The sequence below is a fragment of the Gadus macrocephalus genome, chromosome 6 (assembly GCF_031168955.1).
Source record: "Gadus macrocephalus chromosome 6, ASM3116895v1".
Taxonomy (NCBI): domain Eukaryota; kingdom Metazoa; phylum Chordata; class Actinopteri; order Gadiformes; family Gadidae; genus Gadus; species Gadus macrocephalus.
Window position 1 is genome coordinate 14,654,943 of NC_082387.1, and position 25,573 is coordinate 14,680,515.

Consider the following 25,573-nt stretch of genomic DNA (forward strand, 5'->3'; position numbering starts at 1 on the left):
GGATCAGTACGTCTTGCTTAGGGATGCCTACAGGTGGGTAGTCTTCAGAGGCTGGGGAATCGAACCTGGGACCCTTTTGGGCGGGAGAAATACAGCCTTTGTTCGCTGTGCTATCTTGCAACCTTTATGAGATGGATTCACTGGGCCTTGTCTGAGGGGTTTAGATTGGAGCTTTAGTCTGAGGGTCTCATAACAAAACCCCTGGAAGGGAGAGGAACCAAAGCGAAAAAGTGAATCATCTGGTGGTGAAGTGATACAAAATTAAATAATAAAAGAAAATAAATTAAATAAATATTTATTTGACAGAATTATTCCTCTCTTTTGATTGAATGTGTTGCAAGGATGCAGAGATTTCGGAACTATGATTCAAAGGTGCATCAAGAGGGAGAGAGAGAGAGAGAGAGGGAATGAGAGAGAGAGAGAGAGAGAGAGAGAGAGAGAGAGAGAGAGAGAGAGAGTGAGAGTGAGAGTGAGAGTGAGAGTGAGAGTGAGAGTGAGAGTTTGAGAGAGAGAGGGAGAGAAGACCGCGACTGTGAACACTAGAACAGAGCGGCGAGCTAAATCCAGCTCAGCCTCCTCCTCTTTAATTAACTCACTGGAGCCGGCTACCTCTGGTGACCTGGGTACCTCCGGTGACCCTCACAGCCCCGCTCTGACCCAGGGGCCGGTCAGCCCGACCCAGTGGCCACTCAGCTCCGACCTGTTCCCAGGGGGCTGGCTCTTCCTTTGTCTACGCTGATCCAAAGTTTGAGATCTAAATGAGGCGTAGCGTCCGTTTACCGAACGCTTTACCACAAACGAGGAAGGTTCTGTTCCGGTTAATCCTTACGGGAATGTTGTGCGGAACTGTCAACAGACACATGGCCGACAGACTCTCCGCCGTCACCCCCCAAACCCTGGGGAGGCTGTTGCTGTGTGTGTGTGTGTGTGTGTGTGTGTGTGTGTGTGTGTGTGTGTGTGTGTGTGTGTGTGTGTGTGTGTGTGTGTGTGTGTGTGTGTGTGTGTGTGCGTGTGTGTTCGGTGTGGGTGGGGGGTAATATGTGTCAAATCCAATGAGCTGAACACAAAGTGAGTCTGATCTGCCCACTGCTTTCACACATCGCCGCAGGACAGAAACTGGGTTAAAGATGGAAGCTATAAAAATTGCCTGTCTCACCCAACCACCCACATATTTAGAATGCACACACACACACACACACACACACACACACACACACACACACACACACACAAAAACACAAATGTTCACATGCACGGACAAACACACACACGTACACAGGGACACACATGCAAACACATACGCATTGATGGGTATACACGAATGGGTGAGCAATACAGGCATATGCATACAATAGTGTGTGATTGAGCCACATTAAGAGAATAGTGGTAAATCATTGATACTCTCTCTCTCTCTCTCTCTCTCTCTCTCTCTCTCTCTCTCTCTCTCTCTCTCTCTCTCTCTCTCTCTCTCTCTCTCTCTCTACTGACCTCCATGGGCTCATCCACCTCCGCTCCCCCGGTCACGGTGTCGGGCAGCAGCCGGAGGAGGAAGGCCTCTGCCTCTTCGGGGAGGTTGTCGGGGACCACGTCCAGCACCAGCACGGCGCTGGTCTGGCCGGCGGCGAACAGCAGCGTGCCCGCCGCGGGCGTCAGGTCGTCGGACACGGGCACGCCGGGGGTGGAGTTACGGCTCACGGTCCAGTTGACGGACACCTCGCCGTGGTTACCCCCGTTCCTCACCACGGAGATCCCCTCGAATCTAACGTTCGAACCCCGGGGGACGGTAGGAGGGGAAAGGAGAGGAGAGGAGAGGAGAGGAGGGGAGAAGAGGGGAGAGGAGAGGAGAGAAGAGGAGAGGAGAGGAGAGAAAAGGAGGGGAGAGGAGAGGAGGGGAGAGGAGGGGAGAGGAGGGAAGAGGAGAGGAGATTAGGGGAGAGGAGAGGAGGGGAGAAGAGGGGAGAGGAGAGGAGAGGAGAGGAGAGGAGAGGAGAGAAGAGGAGAGGAGAGGAGAGGAGGGGAGAGGAGAGGAGGGGAGAGGAGAGGAGGGGAAAAGAGGGGAGAGGACAGGAGAGGAGAGGAGGGGAGGGGGAGAGGAGGGGAGTAGGGGAGAGGAGGAGAGAGGAGGGGAGAGTAGGAGAGAGGAGGGGAGAAGGGGGGAGGGAAGAGGGGAGAGGAGAGGAGGAGAGGAGGGGAGAGGATGGGAGAGGAGAGGAGGGGAGGAGGGGAGAGGAGGAGAGGAGAGTAGGAGAGAGGAGGGGAGAAGAGGGGAGAGGAGAGAAGAGGAGATGAGGGGAAGAGGGGAGAGGAGGGGAGAAGAGGGTAGAGGAGAGGAGAGGAGGGGAGAGAAAGGGAGGAGGGGAGAGGTGGAGAGGAGGAGGGGAGAGGAGAGGAGAGGGGGAGAGGAGATAGGAGGGGAGAGGAGGAGAGAGGAGAGAGGAGGGTAGAAGAGTGGAGAGGAGATGACGAGGGGAGGGGAGAGTAGATCGGATGGATTATTGTTTACATCCTTACAGAAAGTTATATAGATATATAATAAAACCAGCTAAATGAAGATGCAAGATGTAGCTGGGCAATCAGATTTGTGGACTGGATTATATGCTCTGGTTAGATGCACACAGTGCATTCTAGACTATTAATGCCATATCATTACAAATCAAAGTGCTGAACTTAAAATAATAAGATGTTGTGGATATCTCAACCCATGTACAAATCTTCTGTTTTGGTCTTAGATACTCTTTTTTTTAAACTACGCTTCACAGATTGTAAGTCGTTGTTAAGGCGTCAGCTAAATAAATGTAAATGTAAAAGTATTTTAAACTTGTGTACACAATTAATGTTTTAATGTTTTTTTCATTTTAATAATTTTATCATTATGTTTGTATGAAACCTACAACCTGGTCTCACAGGAATCCGTGAAATGACACATCACGGAAACACGCCGATTTCCGTGATGTGGCCACGGAATTCGCTCCAATGCAAGTTAATGACGCTGATGTTCCGTGGCTCACACACGGATCCCCGTTTCAACGAGCGAGTCGACCACGGGGGCTAAACTCAAAACCCGGGGTGGTCTCACTGAAACACTTAAATTGTCCTTGTTGTGTCCACGGAAGTTGCTCCAATGCAAGTAAATTACAATGATACACACAGATTCCCGTTTCAATCTGTGTGTGTGCTCCCGTTTCAATCTGTGTGTGTGCCACATTTGACCACAGCGGAGGCTTAACTCAAAATCCGTGGTGGTCTGACGGAATCACTTCAATTGTCCGTGATGTGGCCACGGAATTTGCTCCAATGCAAGTAAATGACACTGTTATTCCGTGGCTCACACACGGATATCGGCGTGTTTCCGTGATGTGGCCACGGATTTCGAGTTAAGCGTCCGACCGTAGTCAATTCACGGATTCCTGTGAGACCATGTTGGGAAACCTAATGTATTTGGTATATGTTGGTTGTATGCTACGCTCTTGGCCGGGTCTCTCTTGGAAGGGAGATTTAAAACCTCAATGAGACTTTTATCTTGTTAAATACAGGTTGAATAAAAAATCCAAAATAAAACATCTGAGGGATTCTTCTTCTTCTTCGCCCACCTCTGCGTGACGTCCTCGTTGATGCTGACCGGCCGGCCAGGAGTGGCGGCGGCGGCGGCGACCAGGGACAGCACGCCGTGCGGCTTGTCGTTGGGCTCGATGGTGACCAGCGCGGCGGCGGGTGCCACCAGCACGGCGTCGCCGCGCACGCTGTCCTCCCGCAGCACCACGCTGAACGACTCGGCGATCTCCGGCACCGCGTCGTCGCTCACGTTGAACTGCAGCTGCGCCTCGTACACGAAGGGCGGGAAGGTGAGCGTGCGGACCGCCTGGAGGTCCGTGAAGTCCACGGCGGGCGTGGCGCTGGCGGCCCCGTGGCCGCTGACTACCACGTAGTCCACGGACACCTGGGGGGGGGGGGGGGGAGGCGTGAGGACTGGGATACATGGGGGAACGGGAAGGTGGGTCCCCAAAGCTCTGCCCCACGACCGAACATATGTAGGACGACTGGAGAGGGGGAAACACCTCAACGGTAGATTGCACGTTGGTCCGGGGAGGCTGCTGTCATTGTCTTCAGCACAAGAGGCGTGGTCAACGGGGCCTAGTTCAACTGACTCTGTACGCAAATGGCGGCCTGCCGCCGCTTCCCTGTCGTCATTGTGTTAAACCAGCCAATAGCGCGCCAGAGGGAAAAGTCTGCTTGGTGATTGGCTCCCGCAAAAGCATATCGGAAGCAGAAAGAAATGTATTGGTCCTCTCCAGACCCTTCTGCAGGGCGAATTCAAATCGCCGGCAGAATGGGAGGGGGGTAGCCAGTCTAGGAAACACCCTGACAGCTGCTGTTTGTGTTTCTCTGGTGTTTCCGTTGTTAAAAGAGTCTCCGTCGAGGAGGGAGCTTGAGTGTAACTTTATTTGGGGGGACTAGCGGGTAAGTGGTGGTGCATCCAGACCCTGTCAGCGGCCAACAGGGCTTCCAGCGGTGTGGTGTGGCGGTCGGAATCTAGCTCGCCAACGTACGGGAGTTTGGGTGCTTTGGACTAATTAAACATAAGAGGAAACATTTAGGTTTAGAAGTGAAAAAAGCAGTTTGTTTTAAGAGTCCGCCGGCTTCAGAACGCCTAACAAAGCTGTAATCTGATTGGATGCGCTTCTTGAGGTCAGCGTCGAGGTGGAAAATACGGGCGGTGCGCTATGCCGAGGGAATCACGAGCTCTCGGTTTGGCTTCAACGTCCGACTCCGTAGGAACACGGTGGCAACGCTGGCACTGAACGCTCGTCATGAGTCCACCGCTTTCTGGATTTACATTTACGGCGTTTAGCAGAGGCTTGAATCCAAAGCGACTCACAACGGCTCATGCACACATTCACACACACACACCGACGGCGGTGTCAACCACGCAGGGCGACAGCCAGCTCGTCGGGAGCAGTCTGGATGAGGTGCCTTGCTCAGGGACACCTCGACACTCAGCTAGGAGGAGCCGGGGATTGAACCAGCATCCCTCCGGTTAACAGCCAACCTGCTCTACCTCCTGAGCAAGTCCAACCCCAGCACTTTACCACCCTATGACCAATGACCCCCTAACCCTGTAACAGCAAACACACACACACACACACACACACACACACACACGAACACACACACACACACACACACACACACACACACACACACACACACACACACACACGAACACACACACACACACACACACACACACACACACACACACACACACACACACACACACACCAACAAATCGTGACCACCCACCTCGGTATCGTCGGAGCCGATGAGCGGGCCCCCCTCGGTGAGACGGCCCCGGGTGACAGTGAGGGTGATGACCCCGGCCGTCTCGGGGACCCCCAGCGAGGCCTGGGAGAAGCGCAGCGGGCTGTCGTTGCGCCGGACCCTCAGGGCCACCATGCTGCCGTTGGGCCGCAGGAGGGCCCCGCCCGCCACGCCCGTCAGACGCACCCAGAACACCTCGTCGTCCTCGGGGGTCTGGAGGAGGGAGAGGACACACACACACACAAGAAGACACACACACACACACACACACGCACTCACAAACACACACACACAAGTAGACACACACACGCATGTACGTACGCACACACACACGCGCGCACACACACACACACACACACACACACACACACACACACACACACACACACACACACACACACAAGAAGAACATGAGAAGGACATGAGAAGGATAATTCAATCTGGAACAGCCACTGCACTTGACTACCATTAATAAAAAAAGATATGTTTAATATCTGTACACTAGCCTGGTGGTCTTACTAGTGCAGTGACTCTTTTCTTCCTGAGGAACCATCTTGTGCAGCACAGTGCAGAGGCACTCCTATCGAGTGTCTGTTCTGATTGTGACTGAACTGAGGGGACAGCCACTGGATAAACGACTTCACGACATAAGGCCTGGGTTCAGGGCTCCTGCCTACCTGGTCGTTCTGGATGGAGATGTTGAAGACCACCACGGCCATGCCGGGGGGGATGGTGATGTTCCCTCTGTCCGGGCTGAGGTCCTCGATGGCCGGGTTCGGACCCCCGGACACCTGGCAGGTAGGAGGAGCACACTGGTGAGGGGAGGCTCATATGGACCGCGGCTCAGACTTGGATCAAATTGGTGTGAGCCATGTTTGGATCTTTCTGTGAGTTTGGGTCCTTATGTCCTTAGAGCTCTTACCTCATAGTGGACGGTCACCGTTCCATACGTGCCCTTCTCTCTGACCAAGGTCAGCGGCACAAGATGGCTGCCGTTCTTTGGTTCATCCACGGTGATCTCTTCGGTCTGAGGGGAGTGTGCATCCGGTGGGAAGTTTTTTTTTTTAATAATGAGAAAACAAGCGATAAAGATATAGTGTGGTTTTATAAAAATAACAAACTGTAAGTATCAAGTACAATTCACTCGCACATTGCTTGAAAATTGCAAGTGTCAAAATAAGCAGTTCAGCAAATTTGTAAAAATAGTCTGGCCATCCCAGAGAAAACAAACAATGAAACAAGCTTAAGAAAAATCAAAGGGCAGGAAAGGCCGTCTGGAGTACAGAACCAGCAGTCTAGCACACCGACTAAGGCTGGAGGGGCTGTATCGACCCTCAGTAAGTCAAATCGTTTGTCGGTAAGAACCCCTCTGGCAGTAGGGAGGTCAACTGATCTCCGATAAGAAGACGTTGCCATAGTTACCCGTGAAAATACCAACGCATTGCCCTGGCGAAGATTTACAAAACTAATTCTACGGAGATGATATATTCATATTTAATTGATTTATTTTTTATAATTTAAAAAGTTGGTGGGGTTCTTACAGAGTTGAAGGCAATGATTCCAAAGGCGTTGTCGTTGGACAGGATGGTGACGGTGGCTTTGTTCGGCGTCCCCAGTATCACGCCATTGGACGAGCTCTGGGAAGGTAAGAAGGAGTGGTGAGGTGAAGGTTAGCTTTCCATAGATCCCATGTTCCCCTTTAACACAGAGAAGGATTCCCAAAAAGAAAAAGCGGTTAATTGGTTTGTGAATTCACACACATAAAGAAAAAGCCCAAATCAAACGAAGACCCTGCCCTTTCCACTGAGTTCCCTTGAGCGCTCCCCTTTACGAACGAGAGGTCCCAGCCAGAGCGACGGCACCAAGGCAGGAGGCGCTTGACCTGGCCCTGCCCCCCGGCCCGGCCCCTGTGGCAGGCTGGCTCCCAGGGTTAGGGTTAGGGTTAGGCGAACTCTACTCAGCGGGCTTCAGGGCCTCTCTGCCAGGCTAGCTCTATGCAGCAGCTTCAGGACCGCTCTGCCAGGCAGGCTCCCAGCAGCAGCTTCAGGACCTCTCTGCCAGGCTGGCTCTATGCAGCAGCTTCAGGACCGCTCTGCCAGGCAGGCTCCCAGCAGCAGCTTCAGGACCTCTCTGCCAGGCTGGCTCTATGCAGCAGCTTCAGGACCGCTCTGCCAGGCTGGCTCCCAGCAGCAGCTTCAGGACCGCTCTGCCAGGCTGGCTCTATGCAGCAGCTTCAGGGCCGCTCTGCCAGGCTGGCTCCCAGCAGCAGCTTCAGGACCGCTCTGCCAGGCTGGCTCTATGCAGCAGCAGCTTCAGGACCGCTCTGCCAGGCTGGCTCCCAGCAGCAGCTTCAGGGCCGCTCTGCCAGGCTGGCTCTATGCAGCAGCTTCAGGACCGCTCTGCCAGGCTGGCTCCCAGCAGCAGCTTCAGGGCCGCTCTGCCAGGCTGGCTCTATGCAGCAGCAGCTTCAGGACCGCTCTGCCAGGCTGGCTCTATGCAGCAGCCTCAGGACCGCTCTGCCAGGCTGGCTCCCAGCAGCAGCTTCAGGACCGCTCTGCCAGGCTGGCTCCAAGCAGGCGTGTTAAGGACCGCTGGGCTCTTTCAATCAGAACTCAGACCTGAGGCGCAAACTGTCCCCACTCACAATCATCACCACACAGCGGCTCTGCCAAGCGCAGAAATCGAGTTGTGTTTTTCTGCCTCAAAAGAAACACACAATATATTAGCAACGGAACCGCTTAGTTTTCCTCCCCAGAAGAGTTGTCTGTTCCTCAGAGGAGAGCCAGCCAAGCCTGCTCCTAGTTTTTCAGTCATGTCTCCGGTGCCGGTTTTCTTTTGGTTTTGGCGACCACCCTGCGATGTGTTTGGAGCGCGCTCGCACATTGGAAATCATTGTCGGGCATTGTCGAACATCTGTTCAGGCTTCAGATGAATGTGCAGCGTGTGTTTGTGCAGTGGCATGGTGAGGAGACAGAGCGATGATTTCTGGCACTGCTGCCTCTGGTCAAAAGCCAATTACAGAGCCCTACACAGAATTGATTTGTTTTGTTTTTTTGGCACAGCATGGGGGAGGCCCAGGGCAAGAAACAGCTACACTGATGGTTCTATCTGTGTTCAGTTGTAAAATAAATAATAGCACAACAAAAAAGAGAGACTGAGAGACAGGGAGAGCGAGAGCGAGAGCGAGAGCGAGAGAGAGAGAGAGAGAGAGAGAGAGAGAAAAAGAGAAAGGGGTAGAGAGAGGGATAGGGAGAGCGAACAGGAAAGAGAAAGAGAAACAGAGAAAGGGAGTGAGAGACAGAGAAAGAGAAAGGGCGAGAGAAAGAGAGAGAGAGCAAGAAGGAGCAAGAGGGTGAGAAAGAGAAAGCCCTCTCCCCTCTCCCCCTACCCCCCTCTATTCACAGGGCTTTCCCAGCTGTAACAGAGCTTTCTTTGAGTCGCTGAGCTCTTGTAGCGGCCGACACGCAGACACACAATCGACACGCTCTCACAGGCCAGGCCCTACCCTGGTCCAGGAGGCTGCTCCCTGTGGCACAGATGGACACAAACACAGGCGCACTCACACACACACACACACATACAGGCAGACATGCACCCACACACATACACACAGGCACATAGACACAGCACAGGCAGACATGCACCCGCGCATGCAAACACACACACACACACACACACACACACACACACACACACACACACACACACACACACACACACACTGGCACACAGGCACTCAAGCACATATGCGCACACAAAGACACACAGACACACACACAGACAGACACACACGCTCACACGTACACACCCATGGGTGCACAGAAACACACACACAGGATTTAGCATTTTTCCCTATCCCCATTAGTCTTCCAGTCTGGCCCTGACCGTTCTTCCTTCTCCGATTCTTCCACATCTGCCGGCACAATGCCCGGAGCACCGGCAGCGTCAGCGAGGGCTGCACCCATCCAGCACCACCCCACCACCTGCTCCCATCCCCGGAGAGTCCACAGGGAATACGGCCCGGGTTTACGGAAACCTGCGCCGTGCACCACATCTGCCCAGCCAGCCGCCGTGAACCATAACACGAGCGGACGCGGTCGTTCATCAAGCTGTCCACAAACGACGGGTTTAGCCCCCTGAGCCCCCGCTTCCTCTCACTTTCTGTTTGATCGGGCGGCGCTCTCGGTCGCTTCCCCCGGGCGGTGTCCCGGTAAGCCGATAGCGTAGCACTTGGCAGGAGCTTTGTCCCCTCTGTAGTGTAAACACATGGTCGGCTGGACGGCCCCCGGCCCTTCTGCTAATGCTTGTCCAATGTATGGGGATTCACCGTGTGGGGAAAATCAAAACTCTTCCAAAATGGGTTGTATCAAATGGCCGCCGTGACCGCCTGGTGAAGAGGTTTGGCTGGTGGTGACCAATGTTGTCATGAGGCGAGCTGACGTCGCTGAGACTAACCGGTGTTTTGTGGCCCAGTCTTTTTGACCTGTCTGGAGACATCAGGCACTCAGACAGTGTGTGTATGGGCATGCCTCCGAATGCACACACACACACACACACACACACACACACACACACACAAATACACCGTCCTTATCCATCAGATATTACCATGGAGATAGCTGCTAGGTACAGACATCCCCGCACTTCATGCTACATGAGGCATTCCTTCGACAGGGTAAGCGTCTACAATGCAAACGCAACAAAATTAAGAGTGAGGAACAAGTACATAGTGACTGAAGCCGCAGCATAGAAACTCCACAAAGAAGACAACGGCAGGAGGCAAATACGAAAAAAACGCCTCGGTTTCCTTTGCTCCCGCTGCCCTGTGATGTGTCACGGAGCACAGAGAGGTATTCACGCTCCCTCCCACCAGGGCTCGGCTATTCCGTTTATATTCTTTGAATGCTTTACTTTACAGCCGACGAACAAAGTCTCACACACTGCTTCACAATGTGTTCCTTTTTTTTGAGAAACACATTTGTGGGCTCAATCCGCTGCAGTGGCGACGGCATCTGCAAAACGGGGTTTCTGGCTGTTTGTCTGACGTGAGGTGAGGCTGTGGAGGCCGTCCACCGCTGGAACCCTGCTCTCAGAGGGGTCTTTAGGAAGGGGAGCCCCTTTTGTCAGGCCTCCACTTCTTCGCTGCACCCTGGGCCAGCCATGCAGGAGGCCCATAGAGCAGAGACATCAAAGCCCTTACAGCTGCAGGGGTTGAAAGGCAAGGGATGCCCCCCCACCCACCCCCCCCCCCCCCCCCCAAACCTCGCCCACAGACACACGCATGCCCACACACACACACACAGGAACTCTCCATTGGTTAGACTTGGGGTGAGGTTTTAAGATGCTTAGGGGTTGGAATAAAAACAGAACAGTAAAACTTTGTGGAGTTTCTCCAGAGAGGAAAATGTCACACAGAACGGAATGAAAGTTCACCGCACACAAACACACACACGCAAACCCCCCCCCACACACACACACACACACACACACACACACACACACACACACACACACACACACACACACACACACACACAGACACACACAGACACACACACACACACACACACACACACACACACACACACACACACACACACACACACAAAGGCCAGACTGCACGCATACCTGTATTCTGAGGTTGAAGGTGAAGGTCTCGTCGGCCTCGGGCAGGTTGTCGTCCTCCACACCGATGAAGATGGTCTTGATGGACTCTGAGGTCAGCAGGAAGGCTGCGGCCGTGCTGGAAACAAAGTCTCCCGTGTCCTCTCCCTCCAGCTGGGGGGGGGGGGGGGGGGGGGGGATAAACACGGTGTTTACATCACTTCCTAGCCACAAGCAGCCCACTAGCGCTCCTCAATGTACCAGTCTGTCTTCATTTAGTTCTAAACGACAGCGAGCCAGTACAGATCTACGCCTTCCCCAGCGCAGGGAGCGCAAGCGTCCATTTTCCGCCAACATTTAGTTTTCCAACTTCTCCTCCACACTTTTCATGTGTCACCGGGGCCGTGATTCTGTCAACCTGGCTGGGCCTGCCCGGCTCCTCTCTCTCTCTCTCTCTCGGTGCCACCGCTGCCCTCGGTATCCTTGGCATCCTGGCTCCTGTGACGGCGATCCTGTAAATCCGTCAAGAGGCAGAGGAAATCCCCGGAACCGCAGGGAGCTCCTCAGCCAGCGCTGCCCGTACCAGACAACCGCTGGCAGCAGCTGGCCGGGGCTCCCACGTGGAGGGAGACCAGCCTCCACAACCCGTGTTGTGACAGTGGGAGAAACCCTGGGGAGCTCCTCGTACCTTGGGCACCGGCGATGGTGGCCCAACTGCAGGACCACTGAGAACAAGGGGAGCAGTAGCAGGGGAGGGGAGTAGGCCCCCAAAGGAGACTGACTGAAACCCATCGGTTTGTTCCTGGGTCTGAGTTTACATGATGTGTTGGTTTGATGGCGGCGTCAACAACCACATGGGAGGTAGGAATACAAGCTTCATACTGAACCTTTTATGAGAGCTTAGCATTTTGTGGAAGCGACATCAGTTTATATGTGAGTAACAGCCTTCGATCAGAGACCATCGCAGCGGCCATAATGCATGCCCATAGAAAAACGGCCCATGATGCTGTTGCTGTTTTTTTGCCATTTATGATCAGCAGCACATTTCTGAAGAATCTTACCAAGACCAGCACTGTGACGTTGACAGGGTCGCCCTCTCTCTTTACCACCAGGCGGACCACTGCATCGCTGCTCTCGTTGAACACGAACTGGGTCTGCCCCAAGAACATCAGCTCGGCCTGCTCAGATGCGGAGCCGGGGTCCGACCAGAGCAGGATCACCCCGGCCAGCAGCAGCAACAGGGGCATTCCTGAGGGGGAGAGGGGGCAGGGAGATCAGACGTGGTAATTACCCCCGGGGTTGGAGGAAGATAGTCATGTTTTTCTTTTTAAGAAAACGTTAAATACCATTATAACTGTAATGTGTAAATGATAGGCCGGGATCAGCAATAGGACTGTTACAGCCTCATGACATGCGAAAGTGATCTCCTTCTTCCGTAATGGATCATTGCTCAATGTGTGCTCAGTTCAGCCCCACTGTCCTTGGGTTCTGTGGACTCTGACAAACCGTCACTCCTACACTGCAAATACTTGCATTTAAAGTGTGTCTAATTTTATCTCACTAATTAGCGTGCAACAGACACTTAAATTGCCTTCCACTCCAATTCCAACTTTGGCAGTGTGTCCCAGTAACAAAAATGCGTTAGTCACAGCTTTCAAACTTGTTTTTGGAGCACATGATGCCTGATAGAAGTCAACGGTCTGGAGGGGAAACATGTTATTAAAGCACTGCTTGTAAGACCTCTGCAGCAGTGTGGTGGCCTTGCTGGTCATTGTGACACACATTTTACGCGTGGCAAATAATTCCTTTTGTTTACTTCTGTTGCCATCCTCCTGTTTTCATAACTGTGACAGTGGAGGAGTTCATGATTCGTTCCTGAGAACATGTGTGACCTTGAGACTAACAATAAATATAGAAATAAACACAAATTATGGCTTTATCACAGTCTTATCTAACCTGGTCGTGTTTGTAGACGTGTGTCGATATTAACTTTAAGCTGATGATTGTCCTTCACCTGATCTGTAAGTACCGTTGGCTATAAGCGTCTGCTAAACAGATACACCTACACGCAACTCAATATGCCGAGGCTGTCAGGTAACTGACCGGGGTAATGTAAACGGAACGTCTGCACCGACTCATAGCACCGTGCCTCCTCTCACTATGGCCTCGTCTACCGGGCTCTCGCGTTTCCCCCGAACCGCCTCTCCATTATCAGCTAATCAGCTCCCGTCTCAACTCTCTTACCCAGAATCCTCCTTGCGCGGTGAGGAGTCTCCGAGAGAGTTGTCAGGGATAACACAACTAAATAAACATCCCAGTAGGAAAAGTTGGGGTGGGGCTTTCTACTTAATGCTAAGCTGTCGCCACTAAGACCACCACCCTCCTTCATCACCGATTCCACTGGTGCAGTCAGCAGCTCTTATCAGGCTCAACTCATTTATTTCTTCCTAATTTGCCCCTAAATTACAAGGCAGGAAAGAGACAGCCTCAGCAGCGAAGTCATGCCATTTTCTTCGATTTCATTCACAGGAGAGAATGCCGGAGGGAAAGTTGGATGATTTCACGACATGTTCCACTTCTGCTGAAGCGATCTGGGTTATTCCGGGGATCGCCAGAGCGTTTGGCCATCCATCAGCCTGGCGGGCCGAGCGGTGCGGGAGAAAACAAACTGTGGCCGGGCTACGGGCTGTCGGGTGTCACCTCAACAAACGAGCAGGAGGAGTCGAGGGAAGAAGAAGAGCCTGTGTGTAGAAGTTGCAGGGCTCCAGACTAACTTTTTCCTTGGGTGCACTGGTGCGCCTACATTTTTAATTTGGGTGCACCAGCACGTATTTATGGTGCACCCAAGTTTTGAGGGGGGGGGGGGGGGGGGGGGGGCGTTGGACCGTGCCTGCCTTGCGCTGAGTTGTTGACGGGGGGGGGGGCAACCGGGCAGCTGCACCGGTTGCACCGTCGATATTTACGCCATTGATTAATGATATTTTGACCATTAAATAAATGCCTTAAATAAATGCCGAATAAATGCGCCCAAATAAAATATTTGGTCGCACTACCCCGAATTCTAGGCGCATGTGCGCCCAAATTAGGCGCACTCTGGAGCCCTGAGTTGGTCGGAGTGCATTTTTGTGTGTGTTCGTGCTTTGTGTGTGCATGTGTGCATACATGCCAGTCGTGGAGGGTGTGCTGTGAAACCCATCAAAATTGGATTAGGCCCTGGTGGGGTGGAGTGATGGTGTCCCAGGACAAAGGCAGCCATGGAGGGGGGTAAAGCTGGTTGCTCTCCCCTGGGGTTGGGAACTTCCTGAACCTCAGCCTAAGGGGTCTTTGAGAGGGAAAAAAGACTTTCGAATGCCCGCCTCACTGGAACCGCCTCTAATGACTTTCCAGCCCAAAGGATGGGCCCAGGTTCAACGTTATCCCAATGAGGTTTAAAAATGATAGATCTCACATTGTGCACTAGGTCAATTTCTTACACACTTTTTTGTAATGTCAACCCACACCAATTAACACACGTCCCCTGAAGACGCTCACAGAAAAATCAAGAACCACAAACATGCCTCAATGTTCGACACTTAGTTTACGTAGCTCCTTCCACTTAAACAAGTCTCTTAAACGGCATCTGCTCTACTGAAAGATCCAAAGCCAATTCATGCACGCCTAAATAGCTCCGTGGCAGATGCCCCAAACGGTGCCAAAAAACATACCTCAGCCAGCCTATTCTTTGATAGGGACTGTCGCAATTGCCCAACTCACCATCCCCAACCATCCCCCTCCACCACCCCAACCCCGACACCGCTATTGATGCCAGCCGCACACAGAAGCGTGGTGCTATAGAGGCTCAGTGACCCAGACGACGTGGTTCTGCTGTTGGGGCTCCCAAGGCGAGGCAGCTGCTGTGCGGATGGCACAGGTCTGATGATACACAGGGAGGGGGGGGGGAGGTTTGGGGGTCTTTGTACTGGGCACAGAGTGCCGGTGCCAACACTGACCCCCGTGCCGTGGTGCTCTAGACGGACCACGGATGTGTCTGTCACTGCTCGAGCCAGCGTTGAGAGCCTGTCGCACACCGCTGGCATTGATAAGGACGTCTCGGGGAGGTGGGACGGTCGGGGTATAGAGGCCACTTGTGAAATAAGTTTTTTTTGTGCGTCTGCATTTACAATCTACCATTTTGTTATATGCTTTTATCTATGCTTTTATCCCATGTGACTTGTGAATACAGACACATTGAATTAATGGGCAGGCAGATGTTAGGCATCTTGCTCCAGGAGAGCTACAAGGCACCAGGACACCATAGTCACTACAAAATATCTCCACCGTGTGCCTGTCACGTGCTTGCAAATATCAACACACACACCGATATCAACGCATGACGCAAGTGTCGACATTCACTCTTCATGCAGTGGAAAAGAACATAAATCGACCAATATGGTGACCAGCTCTGACGTGGCCCTCCTGGGTTACATTGGGGGGGGGGGGGAAACACAGCCTACAAGGCTCTCATAGACAGGTGGGAACACTGGGTGCTCAGAGATGTGAGAACACACACTGCGCATCACAAACTGCCAAAGAAACCAAGAGCGGGCGCTGGGATACGGCCCTCTTCACGGGCCAAAGACCACTCAGTCAACACTAAAAATATGCAGAATGCAGAAACGGCTCTCGCTCTGACAAACTGTACACAATCCCTCTGTATGGATATTGATGTTACACTGGCCGAAATAGTTCAACTTTAGTGCACATTTGAACGTGTTGGCACTAAAACAAACACACACACACACACACACACACACACACACACACACAGACACACACACAGACACACACACACACACACACACACGACCCTAACCGCCCCAGAATCAAGATCCTATGTTAGTCAGTCACCGCCTCCATCCTCTCTCCTGGGTTCCCCTCCGTCAGACCCTCCTCTCTCACTTTCTCGCCCTCCTCTCTGTCAAGGGTGATGGATGTGACCATGACGGATGGCCCGTCGTCGAGACAGCTGTATAGGCCGCATCGTGTGAACTGCGACAGGCGAGCGGCCAACAACAAAGCTGGGGAGATTCCTGGGAGATATCAACAGCAGGAGGTGGAGGTTCAACCACCCCTACCCCACCTCCACCCCCGTCACCTCTCAGCACCTATGACCGATCTCAGGGGGCTGATACACTTGGAATTCCTGCAGATGTAACATCCAACAGACACACACACACACACAGAAACACACACACACACACACACACACACACACACACACACACACACACACACACACGTGGTAGTCTATCAGATGTCCCTGTCAGAGGCAGGGTGTCTTATTGCAGGGCTGCTCGCGGGGTCAGAGTTCTGAGCGCCCTCTAGGGTTTCCCCTGACGGGTGGCGGCGCACCGTCATCTGCATCCATTATTCACCGCCGCCGCTCCGCCACTCCACGGCCGTCCTCGCCCGGCAGTGTGTTCCGCCGCCGCCGGTAGGAACCAGAGAGAGGTGTGTGTGTGTGTGTGTACGTCTGCGTATGGTAGCCGGCCGTCTGCTGGTGATTCACCCTATGGAGCAGCCCAGCGGCTGGAGGGTTAGTGTGAGGTCAGCCGGGCGGTCGGGGGGGGGGGCGAGTGAGGCACGCGTCAGCGGTCAGGCGCTCATGAGTTGCATCGCAAACTCTTTTTAACGGAACAGCACTCTGGAGAGGACGCCTGAATCTGTGTCTGCGCTCCTTGACGATAGAAACACTACATCATCATATTAATACCTTGTATTGATCCTATTAATACCTTGTATTAATCTGATGCAACACCCTTTAAATGTTCCCATTTCACAATGCGCCGTGAACTGCAACCAATACGGTGAGAGATGAGTCCTCCCCTGTAAGTTACGAGCTCTCTAGTTCACTTTCAGGAGCAGCGCAGCGGCAGTTGTCAGAAATCAAAGGGCTTTCCTGGAATGCCTAGCCTGCAACTCCACTATAAATACGACTTAAACACAACGCTTGTTTTCACAGAGCTGAGGAGGCAAAGGAGGAGGGCGATAGCCGCACATCCTGTGTGTGGGCTGGCGTACCTCTGAGCTCTAATCGAGGGCTTTCCCACGCCCACATCCCCGCCACGAGGCCCCCCCTGCCTCCTGCACGGCGTCGCTGATGTTCCGCCCGCGGTGCTGTACGTAGTCGTTAGCCCGACGCCCACACGCACACCCCCCCCCGGCGGTACGCGTCCCCCAGGTGGTCGAACCCCGGCCAGGCCGCTGTCCGACCCGCCCATCACCCTGCGGCGGACGGGGAAACGGGCCGGGGAACACGGCCGGGGCCAGGGAGAGAGCCGTGTCGTTAACCTCGGCCGTGCTTGAGGTCTGTGTGGCTGGAATGCGCCGGCAGTTCCACGTTCACGTTGGACGCTGAGAGGAGGCCAGGTGCACGCGCTAACTGACACGGGCACAGAGGGCGGGGCAGGCTGCCGCGAGCAGATGGTCAACTGTCTGACAGACGGGAGGACACTAGGACACTATACAAGGACTCAATTGTGCGGAAGAAAATATGTAATAATAGTTTGAGTGAGGCACTGGGTCAGTCCAAGGGGTAATGGGAATCAGTTTGAAATTGCGGTTGTCTGTTGTGCCACGGCTGTAGGGTAGTAAACAGGGTGTGTGTTGTTGATTGATGGATTGAGAAATGATACAAAAGTAGCCTAAACTGTGCCTGAAAATAGGTTTTTTTCTACAGGCCTTCAGAAAGATATAGTTACAATACGAATTCCTGAAATCCTCAAAATCACAAATACAGAGAAGCAACTCACTGTCCAAAAAATGGTTTCCAATATTCTGGTTCATTTGCATTCACAACATTTAACTGGTCGGCCAGGGTAAATATTGCCCCTCCAAAATAAAAAACAAAATAATTTTTTCACAATGTTTGTTGATTTTTTGCTATTTTGCAGTCAGGCCACCAGCCCCATGTCCCAATGTGTGTCGGGCCCTACCTCAGAAACCACCCAGCGTCCCATCTCAGTAAGGGCTGCCAGGCCTAGTCAGCTCACAACCCCATAATTGCGATTCACATGTTCATCTCTGCCCGCTGTATTTTTAAACCAGTGGACATTCTCGCCCTGTGCACAGTTGCGGAAAAGAAATTAAGAGACTTAATAAGTGAGTGCAGCTTCAGAATACGTCATTAAATCGGCTGTCTGCTGTCTGCTTTCGCCATGAAATTCCCCCAAAACATTTCCCTTTTTTTCCCCCCTCTGTCTTTTTTTAAGAGGAAGGAAAAACAGAGAACCTAGCATTAGTCTTACGAGGCGAGAGAGAAAGCGGGAGAAGGCGAAAGTGTTTTTGAGGGGGGAGAGGAGGGAGGGCAGGGTGCAGATGCCCTTCCCCTATGAGGGGAGACCGAGTGTGCATGAATGAAAACCTATTTTAAAGGAACAAAAAGCATGAGGTCAGCCTGCCACCCATTGTCAAACGATACTTTTCAAACCCGGAATGTGTCCTTGAGGGGCAACGGACTGCCAATCAAATGTGCATTTTACTGTGAAAACGAAACCAAGCGCAGGAGAGAGCCTTTAAGGAGGTGTTGGGTCTGCTCTCGGTTCTGGTTCTGCTCGCCTAATCTTAAGCCATCTCATAATCGCTCGAACCCAAAACACAAAGATGTTGTTTTTTTTGCCTCTTGTCTGGAGGGAGTACAATATCAAACACAAAGGAGGAGAAGGGGTTTGGGTTGTGTTCTCAGTGTCGGCGCAAATATTAGCCTCCTGTGACACACACCGACTGTGGCGGACAGAAAAGCACTTTCAGAGGATTAAACGAGGATGTCCTCGCCGCTCGCCCGGACCAGAGGGGGCAAATTGGAAAAGGGAATTACTTCATTGCAATGTCGGGCTTAGATGAAATGCTAATTGCGTTTCAAAAGAGTCCCCAAAACAGAGCGGGAACTTGGATTGGGTTAGGATGGGGGGGTGGTATTTTGTTTGAGAGAAGAAGAGGCACTTTACGATTCACTGACCAACCCGGAATTTTAAGGGAATGCTTTTGTTCTCGTATGCGCCTTCTCTTTTTTTTCTGTTATTGTTTCTTTTCCCTTCTCTTGGCGACTTCCTCCCACCTCTCCGAGTAACTCCTGGTCATACTCGCCCGCCTTTCTCCGGGTTTATTTTGTCTCTATATCTCCCCCCCCCCCCCCCCCCCCCCCCAAAGATGTGAGTGGCCTCTGTCCAGTGTAACTAGTTATATCCAGTAGGGGAGTAATGGCCACCTCAGGGCCAGATGGCATGAGGCTGAGGACACTAAATCCCAGATCAAGCGACATGTTGGCGACTTAGCGTCCAGAGAAGCCTCTCATTGGAGCTGCGACTGATAAATCTGGCTGTGATTTGAGACTTCTTACACTCCTAATTAGCAAGGATGTATTCTTATTATACAATGTTTACATTCATGAAGGGTTTAAATAAAAATGAATTTATTCAAATTAAATTATTATATATTAATTACAAATGTTACGTTACGTTACATGTTTATTATTGAATTGGCCCTTTGGACATGATAGGCATGAAAGTAATGTGATTTATTTTCAATTAGAGAACCAAGAAGGAGATGGACACGCGTCTTAGGCAACAATGACCAAACCACACCAGCTGTAAGCCCTAACGCCGCACCACACACACACACACACACACACACACACACACACACACACACACACACACACACACACACACACACACACACACCACCCTGAATTGAGGAATTCCTCCTTCTGTGACGAAATACAGTACAATAGGTGGAGTGAGAGATAAACATGGAAAGAAAAGACAAGACAGCTAGGGAATAAGTAGCTATCTGTGTGTGTGTGTGTGTGTGTGTGTGTGTGTGTGTGTGTGTGTGTGTGTGTGTGTGTGTGTGTGTGTGTGTGTGTATTTGTGTGTATTTGTGTGTGGAGAGGGGGGGGGCTGTGTGTCTGTTTGTGTGTGCGTGTGTGTCTGTGTGTGTGGGTGAGCGCAAAAATGTGTGTACAAAAGAGTATCAAGCAAAAGAGAAATCAGACTGTGACAAATTCAACTACCCCCATCTCTCTATCGCTCCCTCTTTCACACACAAACACACACACACGCATGCACACACACACACACACACCCACGCACGAACACACATGCACACACACACACGCACACATACACGCACAAACACACACACACACACACACACACACACACACACACACACACACACACACACACACACATACAACCCCCCCCCCACACACACAAACTCACACACCATATGGAATAACTGATTGGGATCAAGTGAGGTTGAGAGCAGCCATCATTGACGTCTCCACGCTGCACTCAGCGGGTCACCCTGGTCCTGACCCATGGAGGGGAGGAGAGCAGCCCTGGGTCGCCTGGAGGAGCGAAACACCAGGGCCACAGCTGACGTCCAGCCCACAAGGGCCGGAGAACAGTGGGGCACTTGTGGACCAACAGAGGGCCAAAGCGGTAGAGCAAACACAGAACCCTTTTTTGTTTTTCATCAAGCGAATACCTCCTTTAAGCAGGAGGAATTCAACCTGCCACCAAATCATGATGCTTTTCATCCAACTTCACTGAACGATATCAAAGAAAGAAACATCTTCCAATTGTTTTGTACCCATCCTAATGTTTTGACCTCTTCATACAAACACAACAATCGTCTGTATGCTGACCGGGCAATAGTATCGTGTTCTGTGCTGCTACCCCCAGTAGTCTCTCACTCCTGTTCACTCCAGTCTATAAGGGACAGAGTGAGTATTTAACTAAAGATCAGCGGGGAAGCCATCAGCTGTTCAGCCCGCTATCGATCCACGCTCCTCTCAAAGGACTCTTATCGACAGCACTTCAGCGGTGGGATGAGTGGCAGCTGTGCCTGGAGAGAGAGACACTGGCCGAGAGGGGTGGGGGGTCGGGGGGTCGGGGAGTCGGGGGGGGGGGGGGGGGGGGGGCTTCGCCGTTGCTCCTTCAGCTCAGCAGGGAGCCGAGGCCCTCGGCTTTACCCGCACAATGGGTGGGGGGTCAGAGGTCAAGTTCAATACCCCCAGAGAATACAGGAGGGCTCCTCTCTGGCCTCACAGACGCCTAAGGCAAGGAACAATAAGTGTGCGTGTGACGGAGAGAGGGAGAGAGGGAGAGAGGGAGAGAGAGAGAGACCGACAGTGAGTGAGAGGGTAAAGGGTGAGAGTGACAGATAAAGGATGTGACGGCGGCGGCGGGGTCAGGGCAGGGGGTCCGCGTTTCAGTGACCGTGGCGGGATCCCCTCGGTCTGGCACAATATGCGGTGGGACAGCCCGACCGAAGAGACCTCAGGATTGTCTGTCTTCCCAGAGCAGCCAAGCACCACTTCCTCCTGCGTCTCCCTCCAAAGACAACAGCCAGTAAAACACCACCAGGCTTCCTGTGCGTAAGCATGGACTTTGAACGTGAGGTATAAACACTCCACGACATCGTCGGGGGCGACCAATCTGTCAGTCTGAAGACTTAACGGGGCGATATGAAACCGCTTGCATGCTGTGATTCTAAACGCAAGTCGTTACATAAGGCAGGAATGCAAATGACAAAGAAAAGGATCAAATCAAAAGTTTCATTTTCATGGTCATGGTTTCGAGGGGAATAACATGAATTTAATTCATTTTTATAGCATTTCACCAACACACAATGTCCCCGATAAATAATGGAATTGCATTCCTCGGATATGAAAATAAAATCATTATTTCTTTCGTTGAAAACCTCTGCTCTGTTGTGCTCGCCTGCGGTAGACCACGTGCGTGCGCGCCTGTCTATGTTTACGTGGACGTGCGCGCGTGCACGCATAGGGGTGTTCTTATTCGGGCCGATGTCCCTCAGCCGCTCTCCGGCCCTGTCTGCTCACCGACATCACGTCCTAATTATACCGTCTGCTATAGCCACACAGTCGCTAAAAAGCATCACGCATTGTGTGCAAGACCCACTATCAACAAACAGCAACGGGCCCGTCTGACTATAAACACACAGTGTGTATTACGGTGGGTGGTTCCATTTATACCATTGCATTTCAGGAGACGAAAAAGTCTCAAAATAGACCAGTCACTTAAGCGTCGAGTGTCTCTTCTTTTCAAACGTGACGCCTATATTTAGCACGGGTGTCATTCGTTTTAAGTTTCATGTGGTTGTTTTTAGTTCAGTTTTTTTTTTTTTTATATTCCCAATAAAATCCTTGTTGTTTTGCTTGAGGAAGTCAGAGGAAAGTGTCTGCAACCAGCATGAAGGCTTAGAGGCTTTGGATGTTCCAGTCCTGCAGCTCCATTATGAATCTGTTACACTTGATGTTTCGTTCTGGCTTGGAAATCTTTCTTTCTTCTCGCATGACTGTTGACCCTGAAATGAGCATAAACCAGTAGGCCTGCGTGATGCACTCATCCACAGCTTTTGGTTTTCCTGATTGCACAACCCAAGAAGAAGGAGAATCAGTTATGAAATCCACTGTTTAAGGACTGGAGAAAGTGTTGCTTGCTATTCAACGCAAGGTAGTCAGATGGAAGGCAGACTGTAACTAGTGCAGATGATCACTCTTCTCTTGTTCTGACGTTTGAGAAACAGGTTGAATGGGCCTAAAGTGTACAATAAAAACAAGCAAGGGAAGGAGAGAGGGAGGAGATGAAGGGGAGGGAGAAGACGAAGGAGAGGGAGAGAGAGAGAGAGAGAGAGAGAGAGAGAGAGAGAGAGAGAGAGAGAGAGAGAGAGAGAGAGAGAGAGAGAGAGAGAGAGAGAGAGAGACAGAGAGAGAGAGAGAGAGAGAGAGAGAGAGAGAGAGAGAGAGAGAGAGAGACTGGTGCTTGTATTTCAGCCACTTTTCCGTAGACCATCAATATCTTTATTCCATACACCGAAAGAAATTTGCACACGTCTGTAATAAAATACGGGCGCACGCACGCACGCACGCACACACACACACACACACACACACACACACACACACACACACACACACACACACACACACACACACACACACACACACACACACACACACACACACACACACACACACACACACACACACACACACACACACACACACACACACACACACACACACACACACACACACACCTTAGTCTTATGTACATCTTCGTAACCCCAGTGGACAGTCCATGAAGGACAACGAGAGCAGCCTGTTGCAGGGCTGTACGTGTGTTGTTCTATCTATGCTCTATACTTACATCTACCAGCACCCCCCAGCACCCCCCACACACACACGACATGAATCTCAGCTCGACCGAGACGTGCGACACCTTAGCAACGTCCGTCAATGGCCGCGGTGTATTTATGGCAGCGCTCTCCTCATTGTGCCGAGGAGACAGAGGGAAGGAGAGAGTGAGGAGAGAGGAGAGGAGCGGGCAATAAAAACAGTTTCCGCCCAGTGAATCACATTGAGCCGCTCGCCGGGCGACTGAGGGCTGACCCCTACGAGGCGGCCACATAAACACTGACAGACTAAAGATACGGGGGGGCGGCTGTGTGCGAGAGTGTAGCCATAGGATCCGAGTACACGCAGGGAGAGAGACAGACGCACATGTTCACACGAAGGCACTCACATGCACGTACGCGTACAGACATAGACGTACATAAAGACACGCACATGGACACACGCGCGTGCCTGCGCGCGCACACACACACACACACACACACACACACACACACACACACACACACACACACACACACACACACACAAACACACACACACACACACACACACACAGATTAGGGATAATGGAAAATGGTAAAAAAGAATAATAATTTGCGGTTTTTTATGAGGCGATTTGGAAATTAAAAGGCATTATGTGTTTACTGTGTGAAGGGTCTACTGTGTTTACTGTGAATGCGTCGGGCGTAGAGCAGGTGTAAATGTTGAATGGTTACAGAAGCTGCTGCTAATGCTCCTTTCACTATGAAAAGAGATTTACCTCCGCTGTGGCAACAAAGGAGGTTTACAAAAAGACGCTCCAAATGACATCATGTGAATCCCTGAGCGATGATCTGGACATAATCAATTATTTAGCAATGAATTCACCCCTGAGCAATCAGCGGCTCGATCATCATGTTTAAGTGTCCGGACATCTCCTTAGACGATGAGGGCAATTGTGTAGGTTGACTACACAATAAATAGGCCTACTAATACTAGTGCTACTACTACTATGTTTTTAGAGTAGCAGGTGCAAAGTGTGCCCAGATTACTCATCACCAGATCTATATAAATCAACGGGGCTTTTATGAGACGGTCTTCTTGGTCGTGCGCACTATGTGTGGGAGTTCTCCGTGAACGCTTGTTTTATTTCAATGGACGGGGGGCGTGGGGGGGGGGCTGTGGGGGGACACACACACAAAGCGCAATGTCCACACTGGAAATCCTAGGGGGTAACCATGACAGCGTTTGTCTCCCTCCTCCTCCTCAGCGGGTAACACTAACACATATTCATTTAGTTATTGCGTTGGATCAATATTTAGGCTTTGTAACCTACATTTTACAATGTTTTTATTTTTGGCACGGCGGGTAATGAAATTTATAGTGGGTAAAGACTTTTAATCGTTTTCCTACTGTGCCTTAGAATGTGACTGCTGGAGCTGTGTGGTAGGCTATAATTGATGATCGAGCAATTCATCGTTTTCTTCATTGTCTATTGACTATTATGAGTGTACCACATATAGGGCATGGCGGGGTTTTAGACGCACTGGGGTTATAGTCTTCATTTAAATGTGAATCAAAATGTTCACGTTACCTCAGAGAGGAAGAATGGGCTCGTGTCACAAGATAGATAACAAAAGATTTTAGATGGTTTGCCTCACAAGTGTTGATTTCACAAAGTTGTGCTTGCATTTAGACCTACGTCTGCAACAAAACACCTGTTACAATGAAACCACATCGTCACTTACCTGACACTTTGCTTGGCCTTTCCGTCCGAAATAAATTACGAAAATATCTTTGCATGTAATGTGGTCATCGATGAATATTCCAGGGGTCAAATTCGTCTCCCCAAATATAAATCAAACCAGGGCGGTCTGTTGAAACATATCGATGGCGTTACTCCGTGGATAGCGCGCAGTTCCCCCGGTGCACAAGAACGGCAATAAAGCACTCGGGTCATCTAACGGGACTGAAGTGAGTGATACAGCAGACAGAGGCTTCCTCCCGTGTTCCTACTCAGTCATAAATACAAGCAGGCTTACTATCCGCACGCATGTTTACACACTGACCTAGCGCCCTGCAGCCATGTGCAACTGCTGCTACTGTACTTTAAAGCCCTACTACGGGGAACACAAGTCCGCAGCAACTTGCTGCCGCGGGGATAATGAGGCATGATGTGTTAATCGCGTTCGTCTCGTTCTGTTGTGGAGTTTTGGCAGACAGCGACACCGTCCGGTTTGTCAGCCCTGTGCCGTTTAGGCTCCTTCGACAAAACTAGCTGTAGTCTGTCGTGAAGAGTGCTCGAGTTTAGGTCACGTTAGTTATCTAGCTGGCGACTGAGACGACCCTGAACAGCAACTTTTTTCGTTTGTTAAAGGTTTCATCTTTTTTTATTGTTGATTGAGATAGACAGGAAGATATGGGAGGGATGGGGGAAGACATGCATCGAACCCCGGTCGCTGC

The 25,573-nt window shown here is 51.5% G+C and overlaps 1 protein-coding gene across 1 annotated transcript in view; it reads right to left on the minus strand.

Annotated features, from left to right (window-relative positions):
• Positions 1-25,528, minus strand: part of LOC132459653 (adhesion G-protein coupled receptor V1) — a 40,470-nt gene extending 14,942 nt beyond the window's left edge. Inside the window, exons 1-9 of the mRNA XM_060054313.1 lie at positions 24,859-25,528; positions 11,985-12,172; positions 10,948-11,097; positions 6,861-6,956; positions 6,242-6,346; positions 5,997-6,110; positions 5,302-5,532; positions 3,591-3,937; positions 1,489-1,759 (exon numbers count right to left, since the gene is read on the minus strand). Of these exons, the coding sequence (XP_059910296.1) occupies positions 1,489-1,759; positions 3,591-3,937; positions 5,302-5,532; positions 5,997-6,110; positions 6,242-6,346; positions 6,861-6,956; positions 10,948-11,097; positions 11,985-12,172; positions 24,859-24,913 (1,557 nt within the window). The 5' untranslated portion in view covers positions 24,914-25,528. The remainder of the gene's footprint in view (positions 1-1,488; positions 1,760-3,590; positions 3,938-5,301; positions 5,533-5,996; positions 6,111-6,241; positions 6,347-6,860; positions 6,957-10,947; positions 11,098-11,984; positions 12,173-24,858) is intronic.
• Between the last annotated feature and the right edge of the window lie 45 nt (positions 25,529-25,573).